The following is a 14,912-nucleotide window of genomic DNA, read 5'->3' on the forward strand; positions in this document are numbered from 1 at the left end:
GAATGTTTCCAGTCACTGGTGCATCTGCTGAAAGCCCCTGATGCCATGACACGGAAACAACTGCGAGTTTAAAAATAGAAACTGCTGGTCTGAGCAAGCCTTTCTTCATGCCTCTGGCAATAGAGTGAGCTGAACAGCTTCTTTTGCTTCTCATGTTGTTATATTTTACTTTTCAGAGGCTCTGTTTTAGGGTAGTGTTTTTCCTTTGTCATTTCTACTTACATTTGAACGTTACAGTTAAAGCATACATGGAAACAGCCTGTGGTTTTCAAATCTAAAGCTTTTACTGTTTCTATCAACTAGAATCAAATTTAAACATCTGATTTTTACAATATCACAAAACTGTTTTAAACTGTCATCTCTGCAGCCGTCATGATGGTGGTAATAGCTGCCGTACCAATACAATTACATTCCATTCCTAAATTTAAAATAAAAAAAACACTTAATGCTTCTTTGTGCATTATAGCAACATAATAGTTGCTGTGCCCAGAGGCTCCAGCTTCCAAATGATTCCCCTATTGTAGGGGGATGATCAGTGGCATTGCCAGGGGAAATGGGGTGTGGCTATTGGTAGCTAAAGCAGATTTGAGTAGCCTTTAGGTTGCTCTGATGTATGTCTTAGCTCCAGCCTTTGAACAGAATGCTCCAGGATCAGAGGATTGCAAAGGCTGCTGTGCTGCCACACCTGAGGATCTGGCCTTCAACCTGTTATAAATGCAGTATTGTGCCTTAGGTTGTACACTGGTCCTGGATTCCATCACCTCTGGGATGACTGAGGGCACTTGAGGAATCACTGCTGATTTACTCTCGTGTAATTTTGATCAGAATCGGAAGTCAATATCCATAATGTGAACAGGAAGTAGTTTTACTGCTTTCCAATACCTGGGTTCAAACTTCTGTATTTCTGCTGCCAGTGGAATCTTTGTCACCTGAGAAGTTGTGGCGGATTGAGTTCTCTATGCCGCTTTACATTGATAGTGATGTCCTCAGCTTTTCCAGGAGAAATACAGAACTCGGAATGGAGGTATTGGCATATAAGCAAGGATGAAATTGATTTTGCAATGCATTGTTTGGTTTGAAACTGTCTTCATTAGTCTGCGCATGAACAAGGCTAGATTACTGATTAGGGTAGCTCTTAAACTTATTACTTATAATTTTTTGGAAAACATAAAATTCTCCAACACAATTCAAGGACTTAATTCTGCAATCCTTACTTATGGGAGTAATCTTACTCATTATAAATAGTTTGATGGTCTTTAGTGAGACCGCTTGTGTCAGTCAGAATTATTGGACTGGTCCCAGCCATATCACATCACAATATCTGGTATAAAAAAAAAAAGAAATACAAGCAGTAGGACTCTAATAGTAGCTACTTAGTTACATTTAGGAACTTAAATAATTTGGGAGGGTTTTTTTCATCTTTTTAAAGTCTTTGGAGTTCCCCTTAAGCTTCATACCTGACAAACCCATCTCAGCTGTGTGGGTATCCAGTGTACATACATACCATGGAGTGCTATCGCCTGCTGTATATTTGGATCACTAACTTTCTCTTGTGCAGTATTAAAAGTGCTCTTTAAGTTTCAGTTTTCAGTGAGGGAGGTCATTGTTTTTATATTCTAATGTAGTGGTTTTCAACCTTGTTTCATTTGTGAACCCCTAAAAAATGTCAAATGGAGGTGCGGACCTCTTTGGATATCTTGGACATAGTCTGCGGACCCCCACAGGTTGAAAACCACTGTTGTAATGAATGAAACCAGATTGGATGTGTGTAACTCTTATAATCAGGGAACAGATGTAAAACCAGAGGACTTATGTGAGCAATCACAACCAGCTAGCACGGAACAAGTTTCAAATATTGAGAATTAATTGCTTGCAGTGAATTGTGTGCAGCCAAGCTATACAGTAAAAAGACTGGATGAAAAAAGTGCTGATTAATTTAGAATAAAGCGTCAGTCTGAGGAAACTGCAATACAGACGCTCCCTGGGTTATGCAAACCCGACTTACAGAAATCCGGATTTACGGAAAAAGTTCTGTAAGTTCCGTAAGCTTTTTTTTTTCTTTTTGGCATAGTTGTCGGAGATACGTTCCCGACTTCTGTAAAATTCGACTTACGCAAGGCGTAAATCGGGGCGCTTCTGTAAGCTCATGAACATCTCAGGAATAGAGAGAGAAGCTGATTTTGTCAAATAAATTATTCACTGTGAATAATTCATTTAGGGCCAAATTGTGACCTGGCTAATGCAGTGCAATAAAGGGGTACCCCCTTGCAAACCCACACTGACCATTTGCATCATGGGTAACAGATACAAAGCCACTATTCCCCCCACCCCCATGTAGGTGGGCCATTATGGTGTGGAAGAGGGTGGGACTGCATTGTATTAAGTATAGACATTGTACTATTCACTCTCTCTCCAGAGGTGCAGGGGAACAATCTCCCTCTCAGGCTGTAGCTCCGGGGGCAGCACAACAATGTGGGCTCATGACAAAGCATGACTGAGGTCTCAGCAGACCTAAGTATGCTATTGTACGCTCACACTCCATGTGTTCTATGGGAACTTGATAACCAGGAGATTATTTTCCTTTATTTCTGCTGCTGCAACCATGGAATAAGTTTAATTTACTTTGAACTTTTGACTTCCTCCCCTGCTCTTGGCCCACTATTCCATCTCTACTGGGTCTCCTTCCAATATTCCAAATCTCTGAGCCTCTACAAACAACTTCCATCTGTTGTTTGTAGGGCTGTCAATTAATCGCAGTTAATGCATGTGATTAACCCAAAACAAATTAACTAGATAAAAAAACAGTTGCGATTAATCGCACTGTAAAAAAGATAAACAAAAGAAATCGTATTTTTCAATTCGCCTCGTATAAGTTCACTCAGTCCTACTTCTTGTTCAGCCAATTGCTAAAACAAACAAGTTTGTTTATATTTACGGGAGATAATGCTGCCCGGTTCTTATTTACAATCTCCCCTGAAAGTGAGAACAGGCATTCGCATGGCACTGTTGTAGCCGGCGTTGCAAGTTATTTACATGCCAGATATGCTAAACCAGGGGTAGGCAACCTATGGCATGCGTGCCGAAGGCGGCAAACGAGCTGATTTCAGTGGCACTCATGCTGCCTGGATCCTGGCCACCAGTCCAGAGGGCTCTGCATTCTAATTTAATTTTAAATGAAGCTTCTTAAACATTTTAAAAACCTTATTTACTTTACATACAACAATAGTTTAGTTACATATTATAGACTTATAGAAAGAGACCTTTTAAAAACATTAAAATGTATTACTGGCACGCAGAACCTTAAATTAGAGTGAATAAATGAAGACTCGGCACACCACTTCTGAAAGGTTGCCGACCCCTGTGCTAAACATTCGTATGCCCCGGCCTGCTTAAACTTATGGGCTCTAAATTTTTACATTGTTTTGTTTTTGAGTGCAGTTATATAAAAAAAATTCTACATTTTGTAAGTTGCACTTTCACAATAAAGAGATTGCACTACAGTACTTGTATGAGGTGAATTGAAAAATACTATTTCTTTTGCTTATCTTTTTACAGTGCAAATATTTGTAGTCAAAGAAATAATATACTGTTAAATAAACTGTGCACTTTCCATTCTGTGTTGTAATTAAAATCAATATATTTGAAAATGTAGAAAACATCCAAAAATTACAATAAATTTTAATTGGTATTCTATTATTGTTTAACAGTATGATTAAAACTGTGATTAATTGCAACTGTTTTTTATCTCACAATCAATTGTGATTATTTTTTTAATCATTTGACAGTCCTAGTTGTCTGTATATATAACAACACCCTGCCACCAAAATGTTTCCTTCTTTCTTCCCATATGTGGTAGGAGGCTGAGTCAGATAGGAGCAGGTGCAAAACATGTTATATTTGATTTTTGGATGAGTGACCTTTTTAATGTCTAATACTGCATAAACTCTTTGAGCTAAAAAACACTTGTTTCATAACATTGGGGAGCTTGGAATTCCAGCTGGCAAGTAATATGCTGATTCCCTCCTCTTGTCCACTGGTTTATCTCCACTGAGGTCAATGGAGTTACTCCTGGTTTACACCAAGGAAAATGAAAGGAGAACCGGGACCTTTCATTCTAACTTTGGCTGGTATTGCGATATCAAACATTAAAATCTCATCACCCTGATTTATAGTAAATCGACATGGCATATTTCTTAAGAGGTTTATTAAAATTTATTAGCAGTAGTTTTCCTCTCTTTCATTTTGTACAGTTAAACCCATAGTACTGAAGCAAATTGGATTTCCAAACCAGAAGTACAAAAAATAGTCAGAAGACCATTTAAAAACATTTTTAAAATTGGTTTTCCGTGAAACAACCAGCATTGGCAAAGTAGAGAAGTGTGTGTTGTGGGCATGAAGGCTTTATTGACATCTATTCGGAATAACTGACTTGTGGCTTTGCCACTGATGAGTAATGTGGTCATCGCAAACTCATGTCAATAAATCCTTCATATTGCCACACACCACCATGTACTCCAAGATACATTCAGTGCCTAATATAAAGGGCATGTATGCTACTGATTTTGGGGGGGGGGGCAGTTCCCCACAAATAATATGTTTTAGATCCTGGCTGTTTTTCCTCATTGTTTCATGTTTGGATTCTCTCCATGCTGCAGCCTAGTTTCATCCTGTTTCTCTCTTGCTAGATTTCCTGGGACTCTGACACGAGTCATGTGTAAATGACACCACAGTGAGAGTGTCTTGCTGGGTGTTTTGCCCATCCCATCAAAAATTTAGTAGATTATTATTACATTAACAGCTGCCAAGTTTGATTGACCGTGGGTATCAATAATGCTGTCACAAAGTGATTAGAAGACTTGTGGCAAAGTACGAGGCAAAGTACGAGGTCCCACTGGGATTAGGTATTGCAGGATGTCGTGGTGTAACTGTCCCCTTTAAGGGGAGAAGGGGCCAGTCATAAATAATTAGCTGCTTCCCTGGCTGAGGGGATGGGACTAAGGGGGTCAGGTGATAGGCTGGTCCTCATAAAAGAGTTGAAAGAGCTCAGTTTGGGGAGGAATCATTCCTGCCAAAGCCCTGAGCTGGGATCTGCAGGAAGTTGGGTACTCCAAAGGAACCAGCCTGGGGGCCAGTGCTCTATCGTGGAGCAGGGAAGGATGCAAGAGCTCAACGGGGGCTGAGAACAGTACTTCAGGTGAACTAGCCCGGAAGGCTGAATGTTCTATATTGGAGCAGGGGAAGGGTAGAAAGATAGTGTAGAGGAACAGGGGCTCGCATGTCAAGCTGAAGAAAAGCCCACCACGGCGGAAGAACCTTTTTGTTTGTTGAGCCTTTTCTTACCCCAGAAGGGGTTAAATATGTTTGTGACTTGGCTGGAGGGCCAAGCTACATCTCCTAACTGACCGATGTGTGGAAGGCTGAGGAGACCTACCTCAAGGAAGGAAACCAAGGCAGGAAACACTGGGTCTCAGAACTGGGGGAGTATGTACCATAGGTACTGAGCGAGAGAGAGAGCACACACAAAGTATTTCTGCTGGTTTGAGAGAGATTTCCTGTACATAGAATGGAAAATAATGTCAGAACTGGAAAACAGATTTTCAACCCAGGAAAATATTTAAGGGCTACTACAATGTGGAGCCATAACCTCAGTGAGTTAAGAATGAAGTGGTAACTTTAACTGAGAATTATTCTTATTTCATGGGATAAATCAAAGCCTCAGTGTCAATGGAGCTATTCAGATTCATCCATTGTATAAGGTACTTCTCTTGAGGTCATTTTCACTTTAGAGCTTGGTAAATAAAGTGTCTGGAACTCTGACAGTTTTATACCTTTGCCAATCTTTAAATCAAAAATGGCTGAATCAATTTTAAGTATTCTTTTGTAAGGAAAATATTGCATCTGGGCTGACAACCTGTGTACCAAATTTCCTCCCAAAGTGACTTCAAATGCCTGTTTATAAACCTCTACAATGAAAACTCTGACATACCCTGAACTATAGCAGAACACAAGTTGCCTCTATAACATATACAGTATGTCTACATTACAGACAGACACCCACGGCTGGCCTGTGCTTGCTGACTCCGGCTCAGGCTACAGAGCTGTTTAATTGCAGTGCAGACGTTTGGGCTAGGGCTGCAGCCCGAGCTCTGGGACTCTCCTACCTCGCAGGGTCCGACCCTGAATATCTACACAGCAATTAAACAGCCCCTTAGCCCCACAAGCACAATTCAGCTGGTACGGGCCAGCCAGGGGTTTTTAATTTCAGTGTAGATATACCCATGGAAACATGTTCCATTTACAGCGGTTAGTACTTGATAACCATTCTCAGGTTTGGACCCATTTCCACTCTTTGTATTAGCATTTCTTGTAAAAGTGCAGAGGCGAACACCTCTGATTTTTCACTCCAATATTTAATGATGGTTGGTTGGAATTATAAATCTGGTACTGTTCTATATTGTCTGGTTTCTAAAAGCATTACCCTCTCAGTGATAATTCCCTTGGCAAAGGGACTGGATGGCTGAAGAGTTTGGCAATAGAATGAAGCCTTAAGCAGTTAGGGCATCAGTCAAAAGCAGCCCTGGTTGGAAATGAACAATAGCTATCGTTATGTGATGGCTGATATTTAGTGGCTTAAAAGGAATGAGTTTGATGGGCATTATTATATTTGTAATGCTGTAGCACCTGCAAGCCCCAGTCAGGATTGTGGACCTTTTGTGCTGGGCACTGTTCAGAGGCAAACTACAAGACAGTCCCCTGCATTGAAGAGTTTACATTCAGATAGCAACCGAAAGGTCTGCAAAGGGCATTATAAGCAGGGGGCATTCCAATGATGCTTCTAACACAGTACACACATGTATCTGTGTGAGTTTTTTCCAGTCTTAATCCTTTCCTAGAGTTGCTTTTATTGTTATCAGAAACAACAACAACAAAATATAAGCCTTAACCTAAACTTCCTCCTGTTCCAAAAGAATTGTTTTTGCTGAAGGACCTCTCTGTCCCTGCCCTCACTTCTCTCTACCTGAGGAAGCTCCTTTTATACTCATTCATTTGAAGCTGATAGGACACTTCTAAACTGACATCAGAGTGATTTAGCAAAAATAACTGCATCTTTGTGCAAGGTTGGTCTTAGAACCACGTATCAGGATGAGTCACCAAAAAAGTTCTGCAACTCTGTGCGTGGAACCTGGGACCCTGTTAGAGACATCAAAACAGTTAAAACAAAAGCCCACCTTTACACATTCTGTTGTAAGCCTGATTCCTAACATTACTGCTAAATTCATACATTTTTACCTAATTAACAGTGGCCTACAACAGTATTTATGTCTGTCCAGTCATCCACAACACCCTCCAGTTGTCTTAATTTGGCTTTATACGGGGGAAGTGCACTCAGAGTCCTACTGTTATCTTCAGTGGAGGTAGGATGAGGCCCTATATGTGGAAGTTGCCCTCCTGCTGGCACCAGGATACTGGAAGATGGGTGGGATGTTGGCAGGTTTCCACAAAAGGAGTTCTCTGAGTCTGTATTCTATTTTTCTTCTAAGTTCTGCTGAGAGACCTGAGCATCTCCTGCAGTTGTTTGCTTCTACTACTCCTCCTTTCATCCCCCTCCCTGTTTTTATCTTTCACCAGCACACAGGTCTAAGCAAGGTTAATAATTACTGTCTGTAAAGCCATTCTGCCCATAGCCTCCAAGGCCCTGAAGCAGGTAATATGCCACCTGTTACCCAGCTGGCTTTAGAGTGAGGAAACTTCCAATGTGCCAGACTGGTCCTGGGTCTGCTTTTTCTCAGAGACTGCACCAGTCATCCTTATCTGATAGAGAAAGCTTTGTTCTGATACGGGGTCTCACGTGGGACATCCTTTCTGAGTCTCGCCAAGATCTTAAACACACAGAAACTTCACTGTTATCCAATCAGTGAAAGATCCTTAATGTCTCCAGTTTCACAGCCAGCTGGTAAATGCATACCTGCAATACAGGCAGGGAATTGGACACCTCTCAAGCTTGATTCAGTGTCAATTGTTTACAAAGTCTCATGGGCCTCTGTGGTTGAACCATGTGGTCCTTAATGTGTATTAATGACCTGCCTGCTGCTGCATATGGATTGAAACCTGTGGTGTGTTTTGCTGTGCAATAAATATTCCAAAGGGCTATTATTGTTCTTAAGGTTTGAAAAAAAAAAGAATCTAAATCTCTGCAGGAGACAGAAAAAGAAATTTTGCTGTCTTTGAAACATTGTGGATTGTTACTACATACTTACTGCGGCACTTTGAGGTGATGTCATTCAGAGCCAGGAGCCTTGCAAAAATAACCATTTACCAAAGATTTCCTACAAAATTAATCAAAAACTCCTTTTAGAAAGTATTCTCTGCTTCTGTCCTAAAAATTCCGCACCCTCCCCATTTGGAGTTGTTAAAGAAAACGTTTCCTTTTATCAGATATTTATTCCTTGGGCTCGGTCTGGGGCTGCTCATTTTTGGAGTGGAGATCTGACTTGCAATGCCTTCTCTATGCTTCTGTGCCCTGGTGCTTGGCAAAAATCTCTGTAATATAAAGAATTGGGATCTTCGCACAGAGTGTTCAAAATTTCCCAGACTTTATTTTTTCTGTAAGAAGTTTCTAGTTCTTTTCTGTGAAGTTATCATTGACATCCTTGAGGCTGGCCCTAGGTATCTGAGAGGCCTCCTCTCCATCCATGACCATGACTCTCCATGAAAGCTGTTGTCTGCCAGAATGATGACAAAACCAAACACTTTCTGAATCAAGTGCTAAGCTCATTTCTTCAGTTTAATTTTCTCTCGATTTCTGCATGCACAAGCTCATAGACACACAATACACCAACTCAGACCCAAACAAACAATAAACCTATAAATTAATCAAGCTACTTCTCCTATAGGAAGAAAGAGAGAATGAGGTAGAAATTTATTTCTATTTTAAATAGTTAGCAGTGCTAGATACTACAGTGATGAGGCCACATGATAGACAGTGTACATGAGTACACAGAGTCTATTGCCATAAAGAGTAAACCACATGAGTGCTCACTTCCGCTCTACTCTGCTCTGGTTAGGCTTCAGCTGGAGTATTGTGTCCAGTTCTGGGCACCGCATTTCAAGAAAGATGTGGAGAAATTGGAGTGGGTCCAGAGAAGAGCAACAAGAATGATTGAAGGTCTTGAGAACATGACCTATGAAGGAAGGCTGAAAGAATTGGGTTTGTTTAGTTTGGAAAAGAGAAGACTGAGAGGGGACATGATAACAGTTTTCAGGTATCTAAAAGGGTGTCATAAGGAGGAGGGAGAAAACTTTTTCACCTTAGCCTCTAAGGATTGAACAAGAAGCAATGGGCTTAAACTGCAGCAAGGGAGGTCTAGGTTGGACATTAGGAAAAAGTTCCTAACTGTCAGGGTGGTTAAACACTGGAATAAATTGCCTAGGGAGGTTGTGGAATCTCCATCTCTGGAGATATTTAAGAGTAGGTTAGATAAATGTCTATCAGGGATGGTCTAGACAGTATTTGGTCCTGCCATGCGGGCAGGGGACTGGACTCGATGACCTCTCGAGGTCCCTTCCAGTCCTAGAAAAAAAAAAGAAGGGTAAGTGGAATGCAGAGTTCCAATGTGTTGTTAGCAGGTATAAGATTATATTAGAGGGCTCTATCTGAGACCCTCTCTGCTGCACTCCTGAGTCACCAAGCTAATAACTAATCCTCCTCACTCGCTTTTCCAGCTCCCTCCTACGATCCTTGCTACCACTCTATCAGGCCTGACCCAGTCTTCAGCCTACTGTTGCTGTCAGCTTCTGATACCCAGTGAAAGACCCTGGCTCGCCTCTTATCCATTGGTGTCTCTCTTTTAAGTCCTGACTGTTCCTACTTCAGTTTTAACCTGGAGATGGCATGTGGATTGTAATGCTTTAAATTCCCATGACTGTTCTGCCCCTGCTAGCAGTACCCTAGCTGAGGGGCTGTGCCGAGCTGGCTCTTGGCCACAGTCAGTGGTTAATTAATACAGAGCACTGTGTATAGAGGAGCATGGTCTCAGCGCAGCACAAAGCTCCTTTGTTCTTTGTCTTCTTTTGTTCTCTGTCTTCATTACTGAGGGGCCCTTGCTTTGCCTCCACTCAGACCTGGTTAATCTGCATCAGTTACTGAAACTTATTCTGATGAAGTCAACTCTTCATTTTTGTTATAACACTAGCCAACACTTTTGCCTTTTAGATACTAACATGCAGATGAATCAAACATGGCTTTAGCCCTCTTTACTCTGGGTTGTTATGATGTGTCTTTGCAATAGGCCTCACCAGTGAATCAAAAGTGAAATCCCACCAGTAGATAAGGCAGGCTGGAAGTGCCACTGTTTCATATTTACCATTGTTGAGTGCCACAGCACATAAAACAAATGTTAGCTAGTTACTCTTGATTTAAAGGTATCCGTCCTTCCACTGCAGCAATTACACGTGTCGCCAGGTGTGGACATTGTGTTGTCTGGTTAACATTTGTTCCTGCACTTCTCAACTATAGGTTGGTGTTCTAGGAGAGGAGGAGGAGTGGGTGAATCTATATGAGGTGGAGAATGAACCTGATGCCCAGATGCTGGAGATACCAAACCTCATTCCATACACTCATTACAGGTGAGAAGAGCTGGTAATTAAATGCAGTATCAACATCCTAGAAAACTGTAGCATGGAGAAGCTTTTCTATTCATAAGCAGCTGACTGTAGTTTGCAATATGAATGAAAGGCAAAAGTTCACACCCCACAATGTATACAACGTGTTTAATACATTTAAATTCTAACCTATGCATAGTAAAATAACCAATCGTGATGCAAAGGGGAATAAACCAGCTAAATGGGACTATTGAGTAACTTCTTAGATCATGAGGCTGAGGCCTTGTCTATACAGAAAGGATGCACCAGTTTAACTAAAACTGATTACAAATCGGTCTAGTTAAACCGTCACGATCTCCTATCTACACACTTACATCAGTTTAAAGATGCTTCTATTGATTTAGCTTAATTTGGTAATTTAAATTAGTTTAAAGGTTTGCTTACAGAAATTCACCAAATTAAGATAAATCAATATATGTAAAGTTTAAACCGATTTTAGTACATCCAATTTAATTAAACTGATGCAGTTTTCTAGTATAAACAAGGACTGAGAATGGGGATGCCCAATCCTAATGGAAAATGCCTATATTAAATAGTGTCCTAATAAAAGACTTAGTAATCAGGGACTTCTGGGAGCCAGGGCAAAGCAATTTGCTACAGACACTGTCTACTTTCACACCACTGAAAGGCCTGTTACTTGGGTCACATGATACTGTGAATTGCTAAGCAATAAGATACATATGATAAGATCTTCACCTTGTTTGTAATTAGTTCAGTACCTGTGCACTAATTTTCTTAATTTTAGTAAAAAACCACCAGAGCATATTGGACTCTTCCTTCCCAGTAGAGCATATTGCCACTCAGTTGTATCTGATATATACGGACCTGTGAAGAATTTCTAAAAGCTATTTCCGGATGTGGGAGATTTCTAAAAAGGCAATTTTAGAAAAAAAAAATGTATTATCAGGATGTCTTTGTAGACTTTCATGATGACAATGGATAGTCATTGGGCCAAAGAAAAAGAATGAGAAGGATTCCATGGCCTGGTAGTTAAGGCACTCATGTAAGATGTGGGAGGCACAAGTTCAAGTCCCTTCTCCAGTGACTCTTTAATTGTTTATATAAAAGGGGCAGCTTCAAAAGGAGAGACTGGGAAAGCCTCATATCAGAATATCCCCTAGCCCAGTGGCTAGGCCCCTCTCTGGAAATGGGGGAGATCCATGTTCCATTCCTGTCCCTAGGTTAGGTAGAGGGGGTAACTGAGCCCAGGTTGCCCCCATCCCAGCTGAAGGCTAAAGTTAATAAGGAATGCAGCAGTACCACCACCTCCTCCTCTGTGAATCTCATCCTCCTTTTGTTGTGTCAAAATTCCCGAAAAGCGAAACAGAAACTTTCAGGGCTAAGACTTTTCAACATTACCAAAATGTTTCATGGAGGTTCAACTCAGTCTTTTCAAATTTGCCGAAAATTTTCAAAAAACATCATTTTCAGTTTGGCCCCAAACCATTTTTTCCCCAAATTGCCTGCAAAGTAAATATTCACTCAGCTCTCTTCATAGGATCATTGAAAGAGATGAATTTCCCAGCTGTCACCAGATCCTTGAGGTTATCAATGGTATCAATGGTCAGGAGAGTGCTAGAGCTGGGAAGGGGGGACTCTCTTGCACTCCTTAGCCTGGTGGTTAGGGTCCTGGCCTGGATGTGGAAGACTCAGATTTAAGTCCCTGCCCTGTCTGAAGCAGAGTGGTCTGAGATAAAAAAAACTCTGCTTTGAATAAGAGAGAGTAGGGATTTAAATCTGGGTCTCCCACATCCTTGGCCAGTGCCCTGCTACCAGGCTATCTACACGCGCTCTCTCTGACATTTCAACACAATTCTGTTTTCATGAAAAAATTTGCAAATTTCAAAACCTCAAAAATTGCTGCAAAACAGAGTGATCATCCTGCCAGCTCTAGTTACAGCACGCTGAAAGGATAAATCATGAGCACTAATTATCAGTTAGACAGTCTTTGTCAGTTGAGCTTCTTTCCTACACTCTTTGCCAATGTTTGAGTGTGAAATTAAGGATGATGTTTGTTTGATGTATTGCCTTTAATGCACCTCCTAAAGTGATCAAAGCAGATAGATAAATGGTGCTACGTAGTGTAGCTCGACCCTCATCTAAGTCCAATCATGAGAGCCAGATTTCCACTGTTTAATATAAACAAATTGAACAGTTACAAGCTAGCCTCAAATATTTGGAACTGCAAGACCCTCCTGTGTTTATGTCACCTGTGGGTATCTGAAGCCTACAACAAGTCTTAACTTTTTTGTGATTCCTTATGAAGTTGAAAAAGGCTTTCATGCCCCTATAGGGACTCCTGCTGTAGAAGAGATCATTTGGAGCAAACAGGATGGCTTTTAAACTGTGTATCCATATTAAATGACTTAATCATTCTTGTGTAGGAAAGGAGACAAGGCTGTCCACAGAGATATATCAGCCCTCATTGAATTGACCATTGAAAGGAAATATAACTGATGCATTTCTGATATTTGCAAGGGACTATGATATCCAGATACCGATATTTGTAACACCCTTTCTGAATGTAACACAAAGGCATCTCAAGGGAAAATCAGTTAATGCTGGCATAATCTCCTCAAATGTGGTATAATTACCGTAATCTCCTCATATTGCCCATCTGTTTCTAATAGACACTAAATTAGTCTAATTTTGAGGATCTTGCCATTGTTGCAGTAGTCAACAGGGCGATGAATTTAATGGGCATTCATGAGCAATGGCATTTATGTCTCAAACTGATGACAGCCTGGTTTTCTTTCTTTCTATTGGTGTAGTCCTGGGCAAGAAATAGCATTTGTTCAGTTTTCAGGTTAGCTTTGCTTTGGAACATGTTTGCCTTATGCTTTCTTTATGCTTTAGATTCCGGATGAGACAGGTGAATATTGTCGGCCAAAGCCCACTCAGCCAACCATCTCGTGTCATCCAGACACTGCAGGCACCACCAGATGTTGCACCAGGGAGCGTTACCGTGCGCACTGCCAGTGAGACTAGCTTGTGGATCCGATGGATGGTGAGTTAGTGTAAATTGAGGAGTCTGGGGGAGATGTCGACATCTGAGGTGTCAGTTTCCCCAGAGAATTTGTCCAAAGTTCATGAATTACTTTTTCATGCATTTGACCCAAAGAGGAACAGCAAAAATATTCCCTTTCCCAAATTGTCTGAAATCTGAGATTTATCTAAGCGCTTTACTAATCACCTCAATTCCCCACTGCCCTCGCTTACAAGGGAAATATACGCCTTGTGTAAAAGGCCAGAGATGTTAGTGCCTTAGCTTTTGAGGCTCTCCATGTCCTCAGCTTCAGTCAGCACATACAGGCAATATGAATACTTGAGCTAATTTGCTGCTTCTTTCCGCAGAGTTCTTTATTGAGTTCTGATCACTAAAATATGGTGATCTTGCAGATACTGATATCAAGAGATGTTCGCTAGGTTGGAAGTAGGGTGACCAGACAGCAAATGTGAAAAATCGGGATGGAGGTGGGGGTGGGGGTGGGGGGGTAATAGGAGCCTATATAAGAAAAAGACCCAAAAATCAGGACTGTCCCTATAAAATTGGGACATCTGGTCACCCTTGTTGGGAGCTGGCCTTTTGAGATCATTTAAAAAAAAAAAAGGATTGATCACATGATGGTGAGGAGACGATGAAATTGGTTGTCCATAGGAAAAAAACAGAAGTATGTTGTAATGATAAATTGTGAATGAACTAAAATTGTAATAAGTTAAATGCTGCTTCTGCATTACACTGGTATATATCTAGAGTAAGACCCTTTATATTTAGAGAGTTACTCTGGTTTTATGCCAGTGTAACTGAGAGCAGAGTATTTCCATATATACCTACACATCACTTAGGTAGAAACTGTATCCAGGTGATCGATTGCAGAGCTATGTGATAAATTGTGGAGCCAGATGATTAATTGCAGAGCCATTCACAAATTAATTTATCATGCACCTTTGACTGCCTCAGTTGCCCATGAAAATATCTCACTGGGATTTACTCTAATATTCTAGCTCCCTTCAAATAGTCTCAATTCTGCATTATAAATCTGACCCCAAAATAGTTCCCCCTGCTGCAGCTCCCTCCTCCTCCACAAATGTGACTAGATAGGAGCAGTATTTCATTGGAAAGGCGATATTCCAGCTTCCAAGTGGCACCCAGAACTTGCCTAGACCTTGAAGGGCTGAGACGTCAGACTTATAAATGGGACATTAGTATGTATAGAAAAGCTATTACAGTTCATTTGGTCATTGAGCTG

At 41.0% G+C, this 14,912-nt stretch overlaps 1 protein-coding gene across 3 annotated transcripts in view; it reads left to right on the plus strand.

Moving 5' to 3' along the window:
* Positions 1–14,912, plus strand: part of SDK1 (sidekick cell adhesion molecule 1) — a 672,364-nt gene that overhangs the window by 547,804 nt on the left and 109,648 nt on the right. For all 3 annotated transcript variants that reach the window (XM_065560139.1, XM_042853129.2, XM_065560140.1), the window contains 2 exons: positions 10,517–10,626; positions 13,519–13,669. In XM_065560139.1, the coding sequence (XP_065416211.1) occupies positions 10,517–10,626; positions 13,519–13,669 (261 nt within the window). The remainder of the gene's footprint in view (positions 1–10,516; positions 10,627–13,518; positions 13,670–14,912) is intronic.

This window comes from Chrysemys picta, chromosome 10 (assembly GCF_011386835.1).
Source record: "Chrysemys picta bellii isolate R12L10 chromosome 10, ASM1138683v2, whole genome shotgun sequence".
Classification (NCBI taxonomy): Eukaryota; Metazoa; Chordata; order Testudines; family Emydidae; genus Chrysemys; species Chrysemys picta.